Source organism: Zonotrichia leucophrys, chromosome 28 (genome assembly GCF_028769735.1).
Source record: "Zonotrichia leucophrys gambelii isolate GWCS_2022_RI chromosome 28, RI_Zleu_2.0, whole genome shotgun sequence".
In the NCBI taxonomy this organism is placed as follows: Eukaryota; Metazoa; Chordata; class Aves; order Passeriformes; family Passerellidae; genus Zonotrichia; species Zonotrichia leucophrys.
Genome location: NC_088197.1, coordinates 2,552,999 through 2,576,272, shown reverse-complemented (window position 1 = coordinate 2,576,272; position 23,274 = coordinate 2,552,999). Strand labels below are relative to the sequence as shown.

Below are 23,274 nucleotides of genomic sequence, written 5' to 3'. Positions count from 1 at the left end.
AGGAGCCTTCCCTGAAATGGAGAATGTAAACCCTCCCCACCCCTCTGAATTGCTGTAAATTTTAACTTAAGGGGCTCTCAGGCAAAAATATGGGAGCAGGAAATAACAGTTCTTTAATAGGGAAAGGAAAAAAAATAAAAGGATTAAATAAACAATGCAGTACACTAGAACAACACTGACAGAGTCAGAACACAACCTGACACCCTGTGGGTCAGGGTGTTGGCAGCAGTCCCATTGGAATTGTGGCTCAGCCCTCCTGCAGTGTCAGGGCTGGTTCTGCTGGAGCAGGATCCTGTAGGAAGGTGCAGTCTCTTCCTCTGAAGATCCAGTGGCAGAGGCAGCTGCTGTTCCTCTGGGGAATCCAGTGGAGAAGCCGTGCTGGTGTTCCAGAATCTCCAGATTATATCCAGGCAGGAATGCTTGGCTCCTCCCTCTGGGCTCACATCTCCCAATGGGATGCTGTAGTTCTTATCAGCCATGCAGTGACATTCCATAGTCTGTTATCAGCAATGTCCTCTCCCGAGGGAGGAGTGATTGTAGTTACTCAAAGGCAAACTGCCCACTTGACAAAGATAATCTGCCATACAGATGGTAATGGAAAACATCTTGCCATGCAATCTTCAACACCTGATGATGATGGGCTTGTCGGAGATGAGCAGGGCAATGGGGACCAGCGGCTGATGCAGCTCCTGCCTTCCCTCTTCTTCCTCCTCCTCCTCCTCTCCAGGTGGGTGCCCAGTGCTGCCGTTGCTGCTGGAGGGGGCAGATCCCACCGGGCTCAGCATCTCCTGCCTGCGGTAGGTGAAGGGCAGCTCCTCCCCGCAGCCCAGAGGGGACATCACCACTGTCACCGGCTTTTCCACCGCGGGGCCGGGCTGTGACACATCAGGGGGTGGCACTGCGCTCTGGCTGCCCGTGTCAGTCCTCTCCTCGCTGGGATTCTGCTCCATCAGCAGCAGCTCGGCTGGGCTGAACCTCTCCGAGGGCTCCAGGAGGCCGGTCCGGGGCTGGCCCTGAGGGTTGGGTGGGTGTGGGGTGGGACATCCCATGCCAGGGCTGTGCATGGGTGTTTGGGGGTGTGGGATCTGCCCCTTCCTGCACCTCCCACCTCACCTGGCCCATCTCACCTGTTCGGCCGAGAACTGCGTGGCTTTGGTGCCCACGGGCTTGGGAAGGGGTGGGAAGAGGAGGCGGCGAGCCCTGGGGAGGGAGCGGTTGGTGAGGGGATGGGTGATGCTGGGGGTGGCTTTGGGGACAAGGGGATCCTGTCACCTCCTTTTGCTCAGGTGGTAGATGGCAGCTGCAGCGGGAACACCAAGCCAGATGCCCAGGTAGCTCAGGTTGCCTCTCCACGGTGCTCCCTGGGGACCTGAGGGTGGGGATGGCTGGGTGGTGGCATTCCTGCCCCCACAGGGACACAGGAGATGTTTTGGGGTGAGGAGAGGGGATGAGGTCTCAGCCATTACCCAGCACCCTGGTCTGGAAGGGCCACCAAGCCCTGCAGGCGCTCTCGCTGTCCTCTGTCACCTCCCAAACCCCCACCCTGTAGCCTGTGCCAGGCTGGAGGTTTTGGAGGGTGTAGTTCGATGCCGTGGCCTCCACTTCACTGTCTGGGCAAACAAAACCCAATGTGGGGCAGTCTGGCACCTCCTCCTGCTCCGGGGGATCTCAGGGTGCCACTCACAGGTCACATTGTCCCCTTCAGCCACATGGCACACGAGGTACTTGGCCAGGGCGCCTGGGCAGGCAGCCCGTGGGGACGGCTCCCAGCGGAGCACGGCCTCCCTCTCCCCCGTGCTGATGTTGAAGGGCACATCCAGCGAATCTGCGGGCAAAAAAAACATTTTTGAGGGTGGTTTAACAGTGGGGATTATTTTGGGAGCGCCCCTTCTGGACCGCAGCCAGGTGCGGATGCTCCCTGCTCGGATGCTCCACGTTTGGAAGCTCTGTGCTGGGATGATCCATGTCCGGATGCTCTGTGTTTGGATGCCCCATGCCCGGATGCCCCATGTTTGGATGCCCCATGTTTGGAAGCCCCATGCCCAGGATGCTCTGTGTTTGGATGCCCCGCACTCGGATGCCCCATGCCCGGATGCCCCGTGTTTGGATGCCTCATGCCCGGATGCCCCATGTTTTGGTCCCCCATGCCCCGATGCCCTGTTCTCCACGCTCACCATTGCCGCTGTAGTGATGCCACAAAGCGAAGGTGGCCCAGCCCCTCTCCGTGTCCCAGCCATGCACAGCCAGGCGGTGACATCCCTGCTCTCCCAGCACTCCTGGAGGAACCAGGGATGCTCCTTAGACCCTCTGACCCCAGCTGGAGTGGACAGCGGGGTCTTGGGGCTCTCCCTTGCCTTTCTGCGTGTGGGTGCTGTTGGCAGGGAATTCCTGCGGGATGCAGACTCCCTGTTCCGGGGGCTCTGGCAGGGTCTGCTGCTCGAAGCAGAAAGCCTCGCCAGGCACCGGCGCTTCCCAGTGCGCGGTCACGGTGCTGCCGGCCACGCTGATCTCCCTGAAGCTGAGATCTGGTGATGAGAGCCCCGTTATTTAGTGCAATACAACAATCTGGGGTGAAACGGGGGATATTCGGGGTAGTCGGTGTTATAAGTAAAAAATCTGCCATTTTTTTTTTAAAGGTTGCAGAGTGAACCAGTTAAACCAGTTACTGCCAAGGTGGAGTTCTACCTGTTTATTGTTGTAATCACCGGTCATTTTCATTAATTGCTCCTTTTGTTTCAGTATAACCCTGCCTAAAGCTAAGTTGATGGCCTTTCTCTCCAAACAGTGAGAGAAGGGGATATGGAGGGGGGATCAGAGGGCATGCAAAATTACCTCGAGACCAGCATGCCATGGGAAGCCACCCCACCAAACTTACCGAAAATACCCCAAAAACAATGAGCCAACACAGAATTAAGAGATCAGAGTGATGTCTGGAAGTGAGGAACAAAGTACCGAGCCTGCCGAAATGCTGAGACCCTTTGTTGCCCCTCATCCTGAGCAAAGACCTCAGCTGGAACCAAGACGCCGAGACTACAAAACTAAAAAGTTGTAACATGGGGTTGATCCCCACTGTTCTTGTGAGGATGCGACCCCCAGCTCTGCTCTTTAGTGGACAGAGCTGCACATTTCTCCTCCGAACTGCTTCTGGGAGCGATAATGGACAAGATGTGGACCTGTTGAGCCTCCCAACCTAAAGCTGATCACTTCTAATAGAGGCATTAAAAAGGAGCAAAAGCCTCCTGCCCTGTTTATTTCAGTTAAGAATAAACAGCGCCCTGAGGGCAGCCGGGGGAGCTCAGCATCGCTGTACCTGCGCTCTGCCCTGCCGGCACACGGAGCTGCCGTGCTGGCCCGTGCCCCGCGGCGTTGTTGGCGCTCAGCAGGATCTGGTACTCGGCCCCGGAGAGGGTGAGGTTGTGCTCTGTCACCTCCCTGCCCAGCTTCACCGAGCCCTCCTCAATGGACTCTGCACAGCCACACCCCACCATGGTGATGTCCAGCTTGTAGGTGACGTCCTTGTGCTCCATGAGGACTGGCTGGGGAGGAAAAGGGGGTGACTCGGCGGGTGAAATGGTGGGGGACACCCAGGAGAGCCCCCAGAGATGCTGCTGTACCTGCCAGCTCAGCCTCAGCGCCCGCTGCCCGTCTGTGCCCAGCTTGCCCAGCTGATGGCTCAGCACCGGCCTCCTCAGGATTGCTGCAGGAGGAACAGGCCTGACTGAGCCACCAGCATTTCTGGGAGCTGCTGGGATCCCACCAGGCTCCTCTCCTCCTCCTCACCCTCAGAGATGTTGCTGCTCCAGTCGCTCCAGGGGCTGCTCCAGTGGGGAGGCTTGTGCCGGAGCTGGACCACGAAGGTGCCATTGACCCCCAGGGCACAGGTCACTGGAGAGGGGTGGCAGGGTCAGCTGAACCCTCCTTTCCCCAAATTTTGGCCTTCACAGGCTGCTGGTAACACCCCCAGGGGATGCTTGTCCCCAGCAGGATAAACCAACCTGAGTTTTCTTTAGTTGTCACCATCACTGTCTCACATGTCACCTGCAGAGAGAACCAGGCATGGGGACACCCTCCCAGTAAAACCAGTACTTTACTGGGGCATCAGTGCTGCCCTGTGATCCCCAAGCACCCCAGGGGCTGGGAGAGCCAAACAGTGCAGGGGACAGGGTCTCCTCAATCCTGGGACCCTCCTGGCAGCAGCTGAGAGGGATGAGGGGTCCCAGCTGTGACAGCTTCATGGGGACAAGCATCTGGATTTGATCCATTGTCGTCATTACTATAATCTGGGGTTTTGCCTGTGTAATCCCTGAGAATCCTGTTATGGGCAGCAGCAGGATCCCATGGCCAGGCAGAGCTGAAACCCAGGGAAACAGATGGGACACAGCTGGGTTTGGGGGGGCACAGTGACATCACTGAGCCCCCACACTCCCCGTGCTGCCGTGATGCTCCTGGCTGTGCTGTCAGCCACTGCCAGCCCCAGCAAACAGCATTTTACCTGTGTCCAGCCGCTGTCTCCCACCCTCCAGAAGCGAGCCTCGTGCTGTGGTGGCTGCTTCAGGCTGTCACACTGTGGCTGTGGCACCCTCACCCTCAGCTGGCCACCGCTCTCGGAGAAGGACATCCCAGTGAGTGGATCCAGTTTGACTGGAAAGATGAGGCGGTTTTGGGTGGTTTTGGCAGTTTTCAGTGCCAGCACTGGCTGCCAGCCCTGCCCCTGGGGCACTCACCAGCCCCGTTGAGGTGCAGGGTGTGGTTGGGGGTCCTGCGGACCTGGTTCCCCCATCGTGCCTCCACCCAGGCCGTGGTGTTATCAAAGATGTACACTTGGCTCCACGAGAGGATGTAGCTGGTGGCCGTGCCCGCCTCAAATCGCCTGCACTGGCCGTGCTTCTCAAAGCTGGGGAGGGAGCGGGCACAGGGTTGGCACAGGGTGGCACCCGGGGCTCCCCCCATGCGCTCCCCCTGCCCGCCGCTCACTCACCAGAGGTTCAGGATGTAGGAGGTGCTGCCGGCGGGGCCGAGGGGCGGCCAGGAGCAGTGGAAAGGCTTGAAGGTGTTGCATTTCTTCCAGCAGGAGACGTCGTGGGCTGCCAGGGTGCCTGCGGGGCAGGGCAGTGCCTGGAGGCTCCTGCACCCCAACTCCATCCATGCATGGAGGGGAGCAGCGGTGTGGCTTTGCCCATGTTGCTCAAATTGGGAATTAAAGCAGCAACACCAGATATTCTCACCCCAAACCCCCGTGTTCCCGTGGTGCTCAAACTGGGAACTAAAGCAGCAACACCAGATATTCTCACCCCAAACCCGCTGTGTTCCCGTGGTGCTCAAATTGGGAATTAAAGCAGCGACACCCGCGATTCTCACCCCAAACCCCCCATGTTCCTGTGTTGTTGCTTGCCGTGTTGCCCAAATGGGGATTCAGAGCAGAATTAGAGCGATTTTTACCCCAAGCCCCCCGTGTTCCCCCTCCCCGGTGATGGGGCCCTGGTCGGTGCCGCTCGCCCCATTGGGGATTCACCATCTTTACTCCATCTCTGTGGTTTTGGGTGAATATCTCCATCTCTCTCTCTCTGGGAGCTCCCCAGGTCTTTATCGCCCCCGAATCATTCATTGAAAGTCTTCTGAAGTTATCTCTCATCTCCCAACACCGCAGGAGCACTTACCCTGCACCAGCGCCGCCAGCAGCCAGCTCAGCATCGCCCACCGAGCAGGGCTGTGCCACACCGGGGCTGTGCCACACCGGATCGGGACTGTGCCACACCGGGGCTGTGCCACACCGGGGCTGTGCCACACCGGCTCCGGGCTGTGCCACACCGGATCCAGGCTGTGCCACACCGGGGCTGTGCCACACCGGACCGGGGCTGTGCCACACCGGGGCTGTGCCACACCGGGGCTGTGCCACACCGGGGCTGTGCCACACCGGATCGGGGCTGTGCCACACCGGGTCCGGGCTGTGCCACACCGGGGCTGTGCCACACCGGACCGGGGCTGTGCCACACCGGGGCTGTGCCACACCGGCTCCGGGCTGTGCCACACCGGATCCAGGCTGTGCCACACCGGGTCCGGGCTGTGCCACACCGGGGCTGTGCCACACGGCTCCGGCTGTGCCACACCGGGACTGTGCCACACCGGATCGGGGCTGTGCCACACCGGACCGGGGCTGTGCCACACAGGGCTGTGCCACACCGGACCGGGGCTGTGCCACACCGGACCGGGGCTGTGCCACACCGGCTCCGGGCTGTGCCACACCGGATCGGGGCTGTCCCCACACCGGCTCCGGGGCTCCGCTGCCCTTCCCGGCTCCCCAATCCCCCCGTACCCTCGGCCGTGCCACAGCCCCGGTGCTCAGCGCTGCTTCCCGCCCTTGGGGTTTCCTCTTCTGCCGAGTCCGCGCCGTTCCCAGGCGGGGCAGCGCCCTAGACGTGAGTGCATGCCCCACTTTTAGCAAAAACAAAAGAGAAAGCGACCGAAATATCCCCCTTTTTTGGGCGGCACGGCTGCCGGGATGGGGCCAGCCCGGCGTGTCCCGGCCGCACCACGTGCCAGAAGCGCAAGGTAAGCGAAAGATGAGTCTTGGGGGTTTTGGGTTGGGTTTTTTTGTGTTTTTCATTTTCTTTTCTTGCACGCAGAGTGTTTCTGTCTGTGAAAAACGCCAATCGCTGGTTTTTAAAAGTTTAAAAGTTTAATAGCGATAAAATGGTTATAAAAATAGTAATACAATTGGAATAATAATAATTTGGGCAATTTGAATTAGGACAATATGAGACAATAACAACAATGAGTTATGGATGTCCGGGTACCTTTTTCTGGGCACCCGTTAACAAAGGATTGGCCCTTAAAAACAACAGCCTGTTGCATATTCATACACCTCATACATGATGCATAAATTCCATTCAAACACAGGATTCTCTCTGGTCAGTGTCAACTTCTTCCTCTGAACCCCAACAGCGCCTTCGAGGCAGGAAGAAGTTCCTTTTTCCTGATAAGAGAGCAATAAATTCTTTTTCTCTGAAAGATTCAGGTGTCCTGTGGCTGCTATCTCTCTGCGAGTCCTTTCTTTAAAAAAGTATCCTACATAGCATAATTTCTATTTTTTATAACCTAAAATTTTTAGGTTATACATTTTATAAACTTTTTCTACAATATGGGTTATACATTTTATACAAATTTTTATACATTATAGGTTATACATTAGGTTGTACATTTTATACAAATTTTTAACATTTTTATACATTTTTAAACATTATAGGTTATACATTTTATAAAAATTTTATACATTTTTTATACATTTTTGTACATCGTAGGTTATACATTAGGTTATACATTTTATACAAGTTTTATACATTTTTAATACATTTTTTACAACCTAAAACTATATTTACCGCACTACTTAAGAGAATTAATGCAGCATCACTTTCTAACACAACACATATAATATTCATTTGAATATTTGCGAAAAGCCAATCATAAAATAAACATTTTTCACATGGTGCTCTGCCCGTAATGGGGTGAATCTCCAGGTTGGGATTCTCTGTGTTTTTTATTTTTGGGGTGTTTGTTGTGTTTGTCCCCATCGTGAGAACAAAGCCGCAGTGAGCGGGAGGCGGCAGCGGGGCCGTGTGACGGGCGGGTGACCCGGGCGGCGGGGCCGGGTGGCACCGAGGGCCGGGCACAGAGTGCCCTTGTTCCCGCAGAAAGCGGCTCCTTGTGCGGCCCTGCCCGGGGCCGGAGTGTCCCTGAGCTGGGACAGCGTGGGCACGGCCGGGGTGGGGCACACAGGGTCCCCTGGCACCTCCGTGTGCCCTCCCTGTGTGTGCCCCCCTGTCCTGCCCCGGGTGGGGGTATGCAGCAAACTGGGCCGTGCTGGGCTTTGCTGTGTGTGCAAGAGCACAACTGGGCTGTGCCATGCTGTGCCATGCCAAGCTATGCCATGCAGTGCCATGCTGTGCCATGCTAAGCTATGCCATGCAGTGCCATGCTGTGCCATGCAGTGCTGCCCCAGGCCACACACTCTGTGCCAACAAAACCTGACCTGGGCTGGGCCACATCAAGGTCTCCACCCCGGCTGTGCCAGCCCTGGGCTGTGCCATGCTGGGCTGTACCATGCCAGGCAGACTGTGCCAGCTCCAGGCCATCATCTGTGTGCCAGAGCTCTTGTGCTGGGCTGGGTCAAGCAAAAAAGGCTGTGCCAGGCCTGGGCTGTCCCATGTTGCTCTAGGCTGTGCCAGGATGTGGCAGAGTCTGCAGTGCCAGGATGTGGTGAGCCAGGCAGACTGTGCCAGCCCTGCCAACACCATGATGGGCTATACTGTGCCGTGCCATGCCACACTGTGCCACACTGGGCTGTACTGAGGCAGGCAGACTGTGCCAAATCCAGAATGTACCATGTCCTGTCAGCCCCACACCCTGCCATGCCGTGCCAGGCCTGTGCCATGCCAGCCTCATGTTGTGCCAGGCCCATGCCATTTCAGCCTCATGCCTTGCTGTCTGATGTTGTGCTATGTCATTCCAGCCCTGGGCAGTATGGGTCTCATGACATGCTGTGCCATCTCCAGGCCATGCCAGCCCTGTGCCATGCCGTGCCAGCCCCTGCTGTGCCATGACCAGACCATGCCAGCTCCATGCTGTGCTGTGCCACTTCATGCTGTGTTGCTCTGGCCCCATGCCGTGCCAGCCCCATGCCATGTTAGCCCTGTTCTGTGTTGTGCCAGCCCCATCTTGTGTCAGTGCCGTGCCATGCCATGCCATGCCATGCCAGCTCTGTACTGTGCCAGCCCCATGCTGTACCGTGCCAGCCCCATGCCACACCAACCCCATGCCACGCCAGCCCTGAGCCGTGCTCTGCCAGCCTCATGCTGTGCCAGCCCCGTGCCAACCCTATGTCGTGCCAGCCCCATGCCGTGTCAGCCCCATGCCATACTATGCCAGCCGAGTGCTGTGCCATCACTGAGCCGTGCTGTGCCAACCCCATGCCAAGCCAGTCCCATGCCATGTTAACCCCGAGCTGTGCCATGTCAGCCCCGTGCCATGTCAGTCCCGAGCCGTGCCATGCCAGCTGAGTGCTGTGCCAGCCCCGAGCGGTGCCGTGCCAGCTCCATGCCATGCTATGCCAGCCCTGAGCCGTGCCGTGCCAGTCCTTGCTATGCCAGCCCTATGCCTTGTCAGCCCCGAGCCATGCCGTGCCATGCCAGCCCCGTGCCGTGCCGTGCCGTGCCGTGCCGTGCCGTGCCAGCCCCGCGCTCGGCGCTGATGCGTGTCCGGTGACGCGGCGTTGCCGCTGGGCGGCGCCCCGGGCGCACCGGCGGGGCGGACCGGGCGCACCGGGCGGAGCGGCCGCAGCGGGAGGCGGCGGCGGCGGCGGCGGCGGCGCGGCGGGATGGACGAGCCCAGCATCCTGCGGCGCCGGGGCCTCCAGGTGAGCACCGGGCACCGGCAGCGCGGGCGGGGGCGGCGGGAGCGAGCGCGGGGAGCCCCCGGTGAACCGGGGCTGGGGGCGCGGGAATGCGAGGGGTGGGCGCTGCGGGGGCGCGGGGGGCGGGAGCTGCGGGTGACACGGGGGGTGCTGTGAGTGAGGGGTGGGTGCTGTGGGTGAGGGGTGGGTGTTGGGGATTGGAGGTGGGTGCTGGGGGTGACACGGGGGTGTTCCGGATGCGGCTCTGCGAGGGGTGGGCGCTCTAAGTTGGGAGGTGGGCGCTCGGGGGTGGGTGGGTGCCGGAGGGGAGCTGTGGGTGCTCAGCGTGAGTGTGAAGCCCCCATCTGAGCTGCGTGTGCAAAGGTGGGTGCTGCGGGTGAGAGGGGGGTGCTGTGCGTGTGCCAGGGGTGGGTGCTGTGGGTGCTGTGCGTGTGCCAGCGGTGGGTGCTGCCGGTGGGAGTTGGGCGCTCTGCAGGAGTGAGAGGAGTGGGGGGCTCTGCGTGGGGGCTGTGGGTGACAGGTGGGTGCTGCGTGTGAGCGCTGTGGGACAGGGACAGGAGCCTGGCAAGGTCTGAGCCCCGGCTGTGCCATGGGATGTGGGTGAAGGGTACCCAATGTGTGGGGGCTCCCTCCCGATGCCCAGCCGCTGTGCCAGCCCCTCTCTGGGCCCCTCTCTTGCCTGGCATTCCCTCAGGCAGAGGGACGCCCACCCTCCTGCCCACCCTCCTGCCCATCCCGCAGGATGCCCGGCGCTCGCTGCCACGCTCGGAGGGTGATGATGACCGGGCACCCCCCGGCTGGCAGAGCCGAGCGCTGAGCCGGATTTTCCGGCTGACCTGACGCCTCCATCCCCATCTGCAGTATCCGGGGGGCCCGGGCGGAGCTGTCGGCGCGCTTGGAGGATGGCACGGCGCTGCCTTCATCCGAGCTGGCAGCTCCGCGGGCAGCTGCGCTCCGCTGGGGGAGAGGGAGCCGAGTGCGGGAGCTGCCTCCCCGCGGCTGCCGTGGACAGAGCCACGGCCCTGGGCTGCGGGACTCGGGGCTCTGAGTGTCGTTCCTGGCAGTCCCGGGAAGGGCAGAGCCGTGGGACCCGGCTGAGTGCCCACATGCCCATGGCAGGAGGGGTGGGAAGGGGCTCCCATAGGGGCTTAATCCCAAAGGGCTGAGCAGCAATGCTGTCCCTGATGCTGCCCCAATGCCATCCCAAATGCTGTCCCTGATGCCATCCCTGATGCCATCCCAATGCCATCCTCGATGCTGCCTCAATGCCATCCCCAATGCTGTCCCCAATGCTGCCCCAGTGCCATCCCTGATGCTGTCCCTATGCCATCCCTGATGCCATCCTGGTGCTGTCCCTGATGTTGCCCTCACAAGGATCAGCTGCTGGTTAATCCTGGCTCCCACTGAAGGCACAGGCACAGTGCTGTGTGTGGGGCACCCTGTGGGTGCTGCCTCTGTGACATTTCCCCCACAGGGGCCCTCAGTGCCACCGGGGGGTGCTCTGGGTGTCCCTGGGGACACAGAGTGGCCAGAGAGCCCCTGGCAGTGAGGGATATTGGCTTCTCTGAGCTCTGGCACCCAGAGATGGCTGTGGGTGAGCACTGGGGACAGTCCCCTGTCCTGCTGTTCCATCTGAGCAGTGAAACCCCAGCGTGCCCCCACTCTGCCCCCTGCTCTGCCCAGGGGCTGGTGGCCTGTGGCACAGCTCCAGGGGTGACTGGGGACCAGGCTGGGTGACAGCAGGGCTGGCTGAGGCTGCTGGGGGCTCCCCTTCCTTGTAAAGACCCCAGATCCCTTCACTCTGCCCAGGCCTGGGTCAGCCTGTGCTGGGTGCACAGGGACACCCACACCCTGTCCCTGTCCCCATCCCTGCACCCACAGAGGTGCCCCATGGCACCCCAGGGCTGACATGCACCCGTGGGCCCCGGGGCTGCCGCGTCCCTGTGCACCCAGGCATGATGTCACCCGTTGCCATGGCAATGCTGCTGCATCACTGCGTTGCAGCGCGCCCCAATCCCGGGATTTCCATCCACAGGGGCTGCGTGGCGTGGGCAGCAGGATGGGGCACGGCTAGCCCGGGCTTTGGGGGTGGGTGGGTGCTGCTGGGGGCCCCCACAGGGGTGGCAGCAGCTCCAGCCCGCAGGGAGCTCCGTGCCTGTGCCAAAAATGGGTCCGGGCTGCTCAGGGGTGCCCACAGGAGCAGGGCAATGATGGGGCATTCACCAGCACCTGCTGCTGCCACACATCCCTGCATGCCAGGGTGTGCCAGGGCACACATCAGCCTGTCCACGTTGTGTGCTGGCAGAATCTGTGACGCTCTGTGGGGTGACAGGTGGCACAGGGGTGAGGACAGTGCTGGAGCAGGATGGTGCCCAGCACACCAGGAGGATGGCACTGTCATGGGTTCCTGTCCCCAGCACACCAGGAGGATGGCACTGGCATGGGTTCCTGTCCCCAGCACACCAGGAGGAGGGCACTGCCATGGGTTCCTGTCCCCAGCACACCAGGAGGAGGGCACTGGCATGGGTTCCTGTCCCCAGTACACCAGGAGGAGGGCACTGGCATGGGTTCCTGTCCCCAGCTGCCCTTTGGCCCTTTGCACCACCTGTGAGCAAACAGATCTCACAAGAAATATTCCCAGAGGCTGGAAAAATAAATAACCCAGGGGCTGCTGGCTGCTTCCCACTCCCGGGCTGGGGGGACGAGGTGGGGACAGGGTGAAGCACTGGGCCCATGGGTGCTGCTCCAGCTGGGCCCATGGGTGCTGCTCCCACTGCACCACCCTCGTGCCATCACTCCTGGGCCTGCCCATGGGACCTGGGGACACTGGAAATGTCCTCTTATGCTGGCCTGGGGTGATTTGGCACCCTCACCCTGGGCAGAGCTGTGGGACATGGCAGAGTGCCCACATGCGGGAGGGGTGGGAAGGGACTCCCAAATCTTAATCCCAAAGGGCTGAGCAGCAATGCTGTCCCCAGTGCTGCCCCAATGCCATCCCTACTGCCACCACTGATGCCATCCCGGTGCTATCCCTAATGCTGTCCTCACAGGGATCAGCTGCTGGTTAATCCTGGCTCCCACTGAAGGGACAGGCACCGTGCAGGACCAGCAGCCCTGGGGACACTGGGAGATGTCCTCTTGTGCTGGCCCGGGGTGATTTGTCACCCTCACCCTGGGCACTGCGAGTGGGGATGGATCCTGTGGTGACACTGTGTGGCAGTGGGGGTGCTGCCAGGTGTGTGGGGTGGCTGGCAGGGCTGGCAGGTGGCACCCCGGGTGCTGCCAGGTGTGTGAATGGGGCTGGCGGGGCTGGCAGGGCTGGCAGGTGGCACCCCGGGTGCTGCCAGGTGTGTGAATGGGGCTGGCAGGGCTGGCAGGTGGCACCCCGGGTGCTGCCAGGTGTGTGGGAGTGGCAGGGGTGACAGGTGGCTCCCAGGGCCACATTCTGACCCCACCTCGCGCTTGTCTCGTTGCAGAAGGAGCTGAGCCTGCCCCGCCGAGGAAGAGCGTAAGTCCCGGGCTGGGCCACACGGGGCAGGGGCGGTGTCACCGGGAGGGTCACACCTGGGGACACAGCGCTGCCACCGTGCTGTGGGAGGGCTGCAGGGAGGGCTGGTGAGTGGCACCAGGCAGGGATGGCTGGTGAGTGGCACCAGGGCTTGTCGTCCCCAAATCTGGAGGGGCACCATCATGTTCTATGACACTGGAGGGAGCTGATTGTGCATATCTTGGGGTGTACTGGGATGTACTGGGGTGTACTGGGATATGCTGTGGTTACCTGGCATGTACTGGGGTGTTCGTGCTCTGCTGTAGGTGTGTTGGGGTTCTAAGCAGTACTGGGGTGTACTGGGGTGTGTTGGGGTGTTCTGAGCAGTACTGGAGTGATCTGGAGTGTACTGGGGCATACTGGGGTGTACTGGGGTGTACTGGGGTGTGTCGGGGTGCTCTGAGCAGTCCTGGGGTGTACTGGGGTACACTGGGGTGTATTGGGGTGTGTTGGGGTGTTCTGACCAATACTGGGGCGTACTGGGGTACAATGGGGTGTGATAGGAGCTGCTGCAGAGCTGCCCTGGGTGTTTGTGCTGGGGATGCACGGCAGGAGCACCAGGGCGATGTTGGGGATGCACTGCAGCCATACCGGCACGGTTGGAGCATCGGGGCTGTGCCGGGGCTGTACCGGGGCTGTACCGGGGCTGTGCAGGCATTGCGGTGCCTCATCAGCGGCACATCCCGGGAGCGCTCCGGATCGGTGCCGCCGCTGGACCGGGTTGAGTGCGCGGGGGTCGGGGGCTGCCGTGCCGCGCCGTTCCGTTCCGTTCCGTTCCGCGCCGTGCCGTGCCGCGGGGGCGGGCCCGGGCCCGGCGGGCCGAGCAGGGATCCCCGTCGGTGCCGCCGGTGCCGCCCGCCCGCCCCGGGAGGAGCCGCCCAGCGCGGGGGCCGCCGGGGCGGCGGGAGCGGAGCGGGAGCGGGGCGATGGTGGCGGTGTCGGGATGAAGTCGCGTCGGGACAGGCTGAAGATCCCCTCGCTGACCTTGGAGTGAGTGGGAGCCGGGGCGGGGCTCGCTGGTACCGGCACCGGCACCGGCACCGGCACCGGGGGAGGGCGGCGGGACCCGGGGCCATCCCATCCCGCTGCTTCCGTGTCCCTACACCTGCCCCATCCCTCTCCGCTCCTATCCCGGTGCATCCCCACCCCGAGCCGCCGGTCCTGGTCCTTCCTCCCGCAGCCCCAGCCCCGGTGACAGCCACGCCGGAGCACCCGCTGTATCCCCATCCTCAGCCCCCGCAGTGTCCCCTCTGCCCTCTGAGCTCTGCCTCAGTTTCCCTGCCTGACCCTGTCCCCAGCCCTGTCCCCTCCGCTCTGGTGTCACCCCCAGCGCTCTCCATCAGCGCTGATCCCCCGCCGGCCCCTCTTGCCTTGCAGCCTGTCTCCGAGCAGCCAGAGCCCGACGCTGCTGAGCCCCTGCAGCCCCTGCAGCCCCTGCAGCCCCTTCCTAACCCTGCACCCCTGCAGGTAAGAGCGCCCCAAACCCGCCCTGGGAACCGCCAGCTGCAGGAAATGAGGGGGGAGAGGTGGAGATGGGGACAGAGAGGAGGGTCCCCTCCATCAGGGATGTCCTGGGACACCCCAAAAAAGGTGTGACTGTCTTTGATGGGACACACGGAGTGATGTGGTTGGGGTCTGTGCCAAGCCCTGCACACCCCAAAACCAGCCTGGCTTTGTTCTGCTGCTCTCTGGTCCGTTTTGGGGGTGTTGTGACAGCAGCTCAGGCTCTGAGCACCCCAGTTGTGAACGGGGACTTTGAGAATGGAGCAGGGTGGGACCGGGGATGGCGCCTCCTTTGTCACCTTTTCTGCTCCGCCACGTGTTGAAGATGAGGAGGGGCTGCCTCGGGGCTGGGTTCCCCTCTCTACTCCTCCCTCTACCCTCCCCCAAATGCCCCAAGCCCTTTGTGGTGCCCTGCGGTGCAGGCGGTGCCCGTGCCCTGTGCCCGGGGACAAGGTGCACCAGCTGTGCTGGCACTGCCGGGCACAGCCCGCCCTGTGCCCCGTGGCACCCGCGGCACAGAGCAGCACCTGCCCGGCACCCAGTGCATCCGTCCGTCTGTCTGTCCGTCTGTCTGTCTATCGGGGGGAGCAGCTGGTGGCGGCAGGGCGGGATCTGGCAGCAGCTCTGGCGCTGCTCAGCAACAGCAAAGCCGTTTGTGGGCAGGAGGGCAGGAGGCTGGGGCTGCTTGTGCCCTGTCTGTGCCCAGGTGTGCCCTATCTGTGCCTTGGTGTGCCCTGCCTGTGCCCTGCCTGTGTCCTGCTTGTGCCCTGGTGTGTCCAGGAGTGCCCTGGTGTGCCCAGGTGTGCCATGCCTGTGCCCTGGTATGCCCTGCCTGTGCCCTGCCTATGTCCTGCTTGTGCCCTGGTGTGCCCTGCCTTTGCCCAGGTGTGCCCTGCCTGCTGGCACGCTCAGCCGAGGCCCTGAGGAGTTTTTGGGGTGCTGATGGTGACAAGAAGGGGGATGAGGATGGGGACAAGGCCAGGCAGTCTGTGCTGTTGTCTCATGGCTGCAGGGCAGGAGCTAAAGGGAAATGTGCTGCCCCCCGCCCAACCAGGATTTCGGGCTGTGGCACTGGTGAGTGTGGCAGTGCCACCCCACACAGCTAGGGAGGTTCTGGTGGCCCTGGTGTGCCACCACGCAGGAGGGTGAGTGCCACTGGCCCTGAGCTGGCATCTCCCTGACTGAACTGTGGGCAGGAGGGTACAGGGCACTGCCAGCACCCTGTGGGTGCCCTCAGAGGGCACATCCCGTGGCTGGCAGGGGGCTCTCAGGAACCCCCAGGCTTTGGGGCTGCCCTAAATGCCTTAGGGGCTGATATTTGTACCCCTTGAAGGCACCAGGAGCAGTTGTTGAATCTCCATGGTAATCCTGACCCCATTTTGGGGCGCTGCCCCATCTCTGGGCTAATCCTGACCCCATTTTGGGGTGCTGCCCTCTCTCTATGGTAACCTGAAGCCCATTTTGGGGTGCTGCCCCATCTCTGGGCTAACCATAACCCCATTTTGGGATGCTTCCCTGCCTCTATGGCAATCCCAATCTCCTCTTGGGGTGCTGCCCCACCTCCAGCCCAACCCTGACCCTATCTTGGGGTGCTGCCCTGCCTCTGTGGTAACCTGAAGCCCATTTTGGGGTGCTGCCCCATCTCTGGGCTAACCCTGACCCCATTCTGGGGTGCTGCCCCACCTCCAGCCCAACCCTGACCCCATTTTGGGGTGATGCCCCCTCCCTCCCGTAACCCCGACCCCGCTTTTGTGCCGCTTCCTCCTTCCCGTGCTAACCCCCCCCACCCCCACTTCCTGTCCCTTTTTGGGGGGTGATCCCCCCCATCTCCATGGCAACCCCGACCCCGTTTCGGGGCGCTGCCCGTTTCCATGGTAACCCCGTCGCCGCCGGGCGGGAAGGGGCGGGAGGCGGCAGCGGGAGGCGGCGGCGGCGGCGGCAGCGGCGGGAGCGGCGGGAGCCCGGCCCCGCTCCGGCCCCGCTCCCAGCCCCGCTCCGGGCCCCGCACGGTCCCGGGGGGAGCCGCTCGGTGCCGGGGCGCCGCTCGGTACCGGGGGAGCCGCTGGGTGCCGGGGGAGCCACTCGGTACTGGGGGAGCCGCTCGGTACCGGGAGGGGCGGCAATGTCGGACCCGAGCTGCTGGGGAGCCGCCCCGCCCGGTTACCGGGGCCAGCGGGCGGCCGGAGCCCTCCTGCAGCGCTCCAAGAGGTACCGGCGGCACAACCGGCACCGGGGGAGGGCACCGGGGGCAGGGGATCGGGGCGGGAGCGGAGCCGGGGCCGTGGTTTGGTGGGGGGGATGCAGCGGGGTCCGTGGTTTTGGGGGGGGGGGCGTTCAGCGAGGGGGATCGGGTCCGTGGTTTGGGGGGGCTCAGAGGGGATGCACTGGGGTCCGTGGTTTTGGGGGGTGATCGGGGTCCATGGTTTGGGGGGGTTTCAGAGGGGGTGATCAGGGTGTGTGGTTTGGGGGGTTCAGAGGGGCTGCACCGGGATCCATGGTTTTGGGGGGTTCAGAGGGGGATGTACTAGGGTCCGTGGTTTGGAGGATTTCAGAGGGGATGATCGGGTCCGTGGTTTGGGGGTGTTCAGAGGCGGTGATCAGATCCATGATTTGGGGGGGGTTCAGCAGGGGATGCACTGGGGTCCGTGGTTTGGGGGGGCTCACTGGGGGATGCACCAGGATCCATGGTTTGGTGGGGTTCAGCGGGGGTGATTGGGGTCTGTGGTTTGGGGGGCTTCAGCGAGGGATGCACTGGGGTCCGTGGTTTGGGGGGGATTTGAAAGGGGGTGATCAGGGTCCGTGGTTTGAGGGGGGTTCACTGGAAGGGACTGGGGTCCACAGTTTGGGGGGGTTCAGCAGGGGATGCACCGAGGTCCGTGGTTTTGGGGGGGTGATCGGGGACCGTGGTTTGGGGGGGTTTCAGAGGGGGTGATTGGGGTGCGTAGTTTGAGGGGGTGGATGCACCAGGGTTCGTGATTTGAGGGGCACAGGACACGCCACCGTGCATGGGGGGTGGGCACCGGTGTTCGTGACTGGGCGGGGGGGATGTGGGCATGTGTCTTTGCACACGTGGTGTGTGGGTTTGGGGGTCCCCACACGGTGGGGGCTGTGGGTTTGGGGGTCCCCACACGGGGGATGTGTGTTTTTGGGGGATGGAGCACAGTGTATGGTGTGGAGGAGGCCATGTGTGGGGTTTGGGGTGGTGTTTTAGCACCTGGGAGGAACAATGGGGTGTGTGCTTTAGGGGGGTCTGTGTGCATGGTGGGATGCTTGGTTGGGGAGGTGGGCACCAGGGTGTGCACGAGGGTGTGTGGTTTTTGGGGGGCTCTCAGCACTGGGGAGTTTGGAGGGGCTGTGCATCACAGCTGCATCTTTTTGGGGGGTGATGAGCAGTGAGGTAACACCCTCCAGTTCCCCAGTGTGGCAGGGTGGGTTGGTTGGGACCCCAATGCCACAGGGGATGTGGGGTTTAGGGTTCCATGGGATGTTGTGGGGTGCTCTGTGCCCATCCTTTGTGTGTGTGGGTTTGGCAGGGCTGTTAGAGGGAGGACCCTTGTGATCCCCTGTGCCAGGGTGGACACTGCTGATGGGATGGATCCCATGTGGCAAATGGCCCCAGCCAGGGTGAGGGGTCTGGAAGAGTGGGAAGGGTCCAGAACCCCCACCCCCTTTGTTATCAGGGCTGGGGAGTGCATTAATGGGGTGCATTAATGGGAGGCAGTGGGGCTGCCCCATCTCCCCAGCTTCAAACCAGGCCTGACCCAGGCAGGCTGGTCCCCAAGGAGGGGGACAGGAGGTGCAGAGCACCCTCTGAGCCCCCCAGGTGTGGGTGGTGGAGGTTGGGAGCTGCCCCCAGCAGGTTTGGGGTGCTGCAGGTGGCCCAGGCATCAAACCCTGGCGAGGCTTTGTGTGCTGAGGGGTTTGATGGGTGCGGGGGCAGAGCAGAGAGGTTCCCATTGTTGCTGTCTCTCAGTGTCACCGTGAGCTGGCACAAAGCAGCACGGTTGCTTAGCAAAGGTATCCATCCATCCCATCCCAGGCTCACCTGGGCTGTGGGAATTCCTGCTCCCAGTGCATGAAGACAGCCAAAAAGGGCCTTTAATAATTAAGAAAAAATGTTGGATGGGGTTTTCCAAGCTGGGATGGCTAAGCTGGGGGGGCTCAGGGGGAGATGTGTAATTGGAAAGATGATCTAGGCAGTCATCTGTCTCCAGCTGAGCATGATGAGGCTGTAATTCTCGTGAAGGGCAGAGGATTTGCTCTTCTTTCATTGGTATTCCTAGAATCCACGGTGAGGAGCGCTCTGGCCTATTTAACAGAAAGCATATGATGTTATTTAGTGAGATTAAGAGGTTTTGAGGGATCCTAATTTCCCGTGGGGGATGTGGAGATGGCCGGTGCAGGGCAGAGGATGGTGATGGGGTTCTCCTTCTCCATGGATGGCTGTTCTCACCTCAACCAGCACAGGAGCACGGCCCAGCAAAGCTAACAGGTACAATTCCCTCCCCAGCACCCGGAACCCGCGGAGCAGGGATGGGCAGGGATGCACCTCAGGGTGCTGGGCAGGTTCTTGAGGCTTTTTGTGCAGTGCAAAGAAATAAATAATTCTATACCTGTAGGATTGATGGGGGTAGGATGGTCAGGATAGACAAGAGATCTCTGCATCCAGGTCTGGAATTTGGGGTTTATTGCAAAGGGCCTGGGTGCAGGGCCCTGCTGGGAGCTGCAGCCACAGCTTGGAGCAGGACTGAGAGGAGAGAGGGGTAGAGAGGATGAGAGGGTGAGAGAGTAAAAGGGGTAAGAGCATAGAAATGTAAGAGAGCAAAGTTCCCGTTCCAATACAATAAATCATCTTCTGTGTTGAATATTCTGATTCTCACTAACCAATTCAGTCAGCCACACCATTGTTTTCTCATTCAGTAACTAAGGGATCTCAAAGCTTGCTTTCATTTCAATCTCGCTTTCAGTTTCCATATTCTCAAAATCTTTTGCCAGGCAATCATATTTATAAGGCTTTCCTGTTTCATCTTCCCCCAACACACACCCAACTTGTTACCCTGTGGTTCCCTCTGAGGATTTAGGATTTTGCTCTTGGGTGTTGCTTGGTGCTCCAGGGTGGGTTCATGGGAGCACCTGCAGTGGTTTATGCTGGGGTGGGATGAGGGTGTGGTAGGATCTGTGCCATCCAGCATGTTCCATTTCTCTGTCCAGACCCTGGTTCTCACCCCAGCTCCATTCCAGCCCTGTCCCAGCCCCATTCCTGGAGGCAGCAGAGTTCAGCACTGACACAAGTCATGGAGGACAAATGTCATGAAGAAACTTTGGATGCAGCTGCTTGCTTCAGCAAGTTTCGAAGTTAAACATGAATTTATCCCACTGGAAAGCAATTTCTTTTCCAGGACATGGTGATCCATGGCACTTCCCCAAATCTCCAGCTCCACACTGGAGCTGTTGCGGGGTATGGAGCCAGCAGGGAAAGGAGCTGGGAGCACAGACACGTGCTCTCGGTCACGCAGCAGGAGCAGAGCCTGCTCTGCCCTTTGAGATTGTGCCTGCTCCCTTATCACCGTCAGACCCCGCCCTGCTCCCTCCACCCCGCACCCACTTTGTCCCAAACTGGTTCTTTTCTGCCTCGGATTCACCTGCCTGCAGTGCCCAGCACCGCACTGGTATCTGCCGTATGTATCTCTGGCAAGTTTTAGGGACAGATCCCATGGGAGATCAGCAGGAACTGCTGTCCCTTTGTGATTTTCCCTGCCTCACCCATGGTGTCCCACAGCCCTGGCCCCGAGCCACCCATCCCTGCTTGCCCAGCTCCTGTGCCAGCTGAGTGTTGTGTGTGCAGAGCATCCCAGGAGCTGCTCAGGGCACCAGCTCCAGCTCAGGGAGTGCTTCGACAGCACCCTCAGGCCCAGCATGGTGTCTGTACAGAGCCAGGAGTTGGGCTGGATGATCCTTGTGGATCCCTTCCCACTTCAGGGTATTCTGGGACCCGGAGGAGCTGCCAGGTTCTGCTCCATCCCCTGCCCCTGCACATCCCATGGCGCTGCTGCAGTGCCCGTTCCTCCTCCCAATGTCTGACACACGATTTTACCCCAGCCTTTGGGGTCACACAGGCTGTCACACACTTTCCACACCCCCTGAAACAACTTCTGGATGGCAGCAGCAGCGCCAGGGCCAAGGCAGCCTCAGCCTGAGCGATGCTGACAGCGATTTTCCACTCCATTTTTGGTCCCAAACGTGCAGCGAGGTGATGGAGGCAGAGCGGGCAGCAGCCCCAGCAGCTGTCTGTGCCCCGGGGCTGGTTTGTAGGCCGAGGTTTCTGTGCTGGAGGGATGGGAAGCAGCTGGAGATGATGTGTCAGGCGCAGGGGGGGTGACAGAGGCGCAGGATGGTTGTGGGAGCGAGGGTGGAGCGCGGAAACAGGAAACGCCGGCCGCGCTCTGTGTCACCCTGACGGGAACTGCCTCCACTAAAGGTTTGTTTTCACTTCCAAAATGAAAGCCAGGCAGGAGAGGTGAGCCCCTCACCCCCCAGGCTGTCCCCTCTGCAGTGTCAGAGCTCTTGGAGCCCTCCTGGCTCCTAAACCTCTTCCTGTGCCCCTGCGGTGCCGGGGCAGGGCTGCTCACCCTGCCTCAGTTTCCCATCCAGCACACGGGGCTGAGGCTGTGGGTTCTGGCTGAGAGTTTGCAGCTCTGCTTGGGGTTCAGGCCTGTGTTTAAGTGAGAAAATGAAACACTGAAAGCAGGAAGGAGAGCAGGGTTAGATGGGGTGTTGGGGAGGAATTGTTCTCTGGGAGGGTGGGCAGGCCCTGGCACAGGGTGCCCAGAGCAGCTGGGGCTGCCCCTGGATCCCTGGCAGTGCCCAAGGCCAGGCTGGACAGGGCTGGGAGCAGCCTGGGATGGTGGCAGGCATCCCTGCCCATGGCAGGATGAAGTGATCTCAAAGTTCCCTCCCAGCCCCAACCATTCTGGGATTCTGTGATTCCAGGAAGGGGGAAATAGGGAGGGGAAGGTTCTGTCTCCCCCCAACATCTCAGCTCAGCCCAGGTGCTGAGAGGGAACCTCTGAGCCCTCCATGGTCACTGCAGCTCCAGGTGAGCTCAGAGCAATCACAGGATGTGTGTCCTGGGGGACACCCAGAGACCCCTCGTGCTGGGGCAGAGGAGGGGTTTGGGTGGCCCCAAGGACCTTCCTTGGTGGCCAAGACCTTCAAAAGAGTTTGGGGCTCCTGGGTTTATCTCCACTAAAACCTGAGCAGGAGGAGCCCTGCAGGGGAGAGATGTCAGAGGGAGGGGAGGGGTGCTGGATGTCAGACCTGGAGCTTTGTCCATCTGTGGGGAGCTCTGTCCATGTGTGTGGAGCTCTGTCCATGTGTGTGCAGTAACCTGTCCATGTGTTTGGAGCTCTGTCCATGTGTCTGGAGCTCTGTCCGTGTGTGTGCAGCTCTGTCCATGCATGCAGAGCTCTGTCCACATGTTTGGAGTTCTGTCCATGCATGTAGAGCTCTGTCTGTGTGTCTGGAGCTCTGTCCATGCATGTAGAGCTCTGTCCACATGTCTGGAGTTCTGTCCATCTGTGTAGAGCTCTGTCCATGTGTCTGGAGTTTTGTCCACATGTGCGGAGCTCTGTCCGTGTGTCTGGAGCTCTGTCTATGCATTTGGAGCTCTGTCCATCTGTGTGGACCTCTGTCCATGTATCTGGAGCTCTGTCCATCTGTCTGGAGCTCTGACCACCTTGCCTGTCCATCAGTGTCCTGCACACCCACCTGTTGGTGCCTGTTGTGAGTCACTGTCCTTTACTCCCTGGCTGCCCCTGTCACTCCCTCCTGTTTTTGGGATCCATGGAGAATGCCCTCTGTTCCATCTCACCCCTGGCTGCTGTGGCTGTTTGTGGCCGTGGGGTGATGTTAAAAGCTGCCCTTTAATCAGCAGCATCTCTGTGGGTTCCTGTTCCCAGCTGGGTGAGGAAACTCGGTGTCTTTGAGGAGTCTGCAGCCTGAGGAAGCGGAAGGAGGGGAAGGGGAGGCTCCTCCTCGTGCCTGAGCCTCTGCTCTGGGCTGTGGATATTTGCAGCTTCCTCTTGGCAGAGTGGAGGAGAACTTAAATGAGCCCATAATGCTTGAAATGTGGGAGTGGGGTACAACAGTGGGGAGCAGCAGTGGGAATTTTAGAGGCTCTTGCAAGGCAAGACTCAGGGCTGAAAGGAAAGGAAAACCAAAATCCCTGTGAGGATGGAAACCCTGTGAGCTGGGAGGGTGGGAATGGAGATGGGGATGTGAGGATCCAGCACTTGTGGATGTGGCCTTGCAGAGATGCTGGGCTGTGATGCCAGGATGGGATTTTTGGGGAGTTTTGGGGTGTCAGGTGCTGGTGCTGCTTTTCACCTGGTGCTGGTGCTCGTGGCTCCCTCCTGCTGCCAGACAGGGGCAAAATTCCCACAAATTCCTGGAGACTCTGGGGCTGTCCTCTCTGCTGTGACATGGGGGCCACCAAGGGCAGGGGGATTTATGGGAACTGGGGGCATTTTCCATGCACTGGAGAGGTCAGGCTGTGGCTGCTGGGCATTTCCACTGCTTCCTCCTTTTACATCCCTTTTTCTATTCCTGCCTGGGGCTCTTGCCCAAGGAGCCTCCTTCCTCTGCCCTCCCCAGTGAGCCAAAACCAGAAGTGGGACCTTGTTGGGACAGTTCTTTGTTAAAAATAGCCCTGTGTGCCCATCTCCAGCAGCAGCCCTGGGCCTGGGGTGGATCTTCCCTGTGGCAGGAGATCTGTAATCAGTGGGGTGACAGCAGCAGTGTTCCCTGGCACAGAAATTCA

The 23,274-nt window shown here is 60.7% G+C and overlaps 2 protein-coding genes across 4 annotated transcripts in view; one reads left to right on the top strand and one right to left on the bottom strand.

Moving 5' to 3' along the window:
• Positions 1-620: 620 nt before the first annotated feature.
• IL12RB1 (interleukin 12 receptor subunit beta 1) lies at positions 621-4,890 on the bottom strand. Its single transcript, XM_064733981.1, has 13 exons — positions 4,725-4,890; positions 4,493-4,641; positions 3,996-4,038; positions 3,787-3,885; positions 3,615-3,709; positions 3,311-3,536; positions 2,355-2,525; positions 2,169-2,276; positions 1,685-1,825; positions 1,467-1,610; positions 1,273-1,369; positions 1,128-1,200; positions 621-1,013 (listed from the first exon to the last, which is right to left on the bottom strand). Exons 2-13 carry the CDS (start codon positions 4,616-4,618, stop codon positions 621-623), a joined length of 1,716 nt encoding a protein of 571 aa, XP_064590051.1. The 5' UTR covers positions 4,619-4,641; positions 4,725-4,890.
• A 4,416-nt stretch (positions 4,891-9,306) lies between these two features.
• MAST3 (microtubule associated serine/threonine kinase 3) overlaps positions 9,307-23,274 on the top strand; it is a 30,196-nt gene continuing 16,228 nt past the window's right edge. For 2 of the 3 annotated variants that reach the window (XM_064734536.1, XM_064734539.1), the window contains exon 1: positions 16,438-16,664. In XM_064734536.1, the coding sequence (XP_064590606.1) occupies positions 16,579-16,664 (86 nt within the window). In that variant the 5' untranslated portion in view covers positions 16,438-16,578. Of the gene's footprint in view, positions 9,410-12,882; positions 12,915-16,437; positions 16,665-23,274 lie in introns of those variants that run through there. The other variant, XM_064734538.1, reaches the window with a different exon arrangement.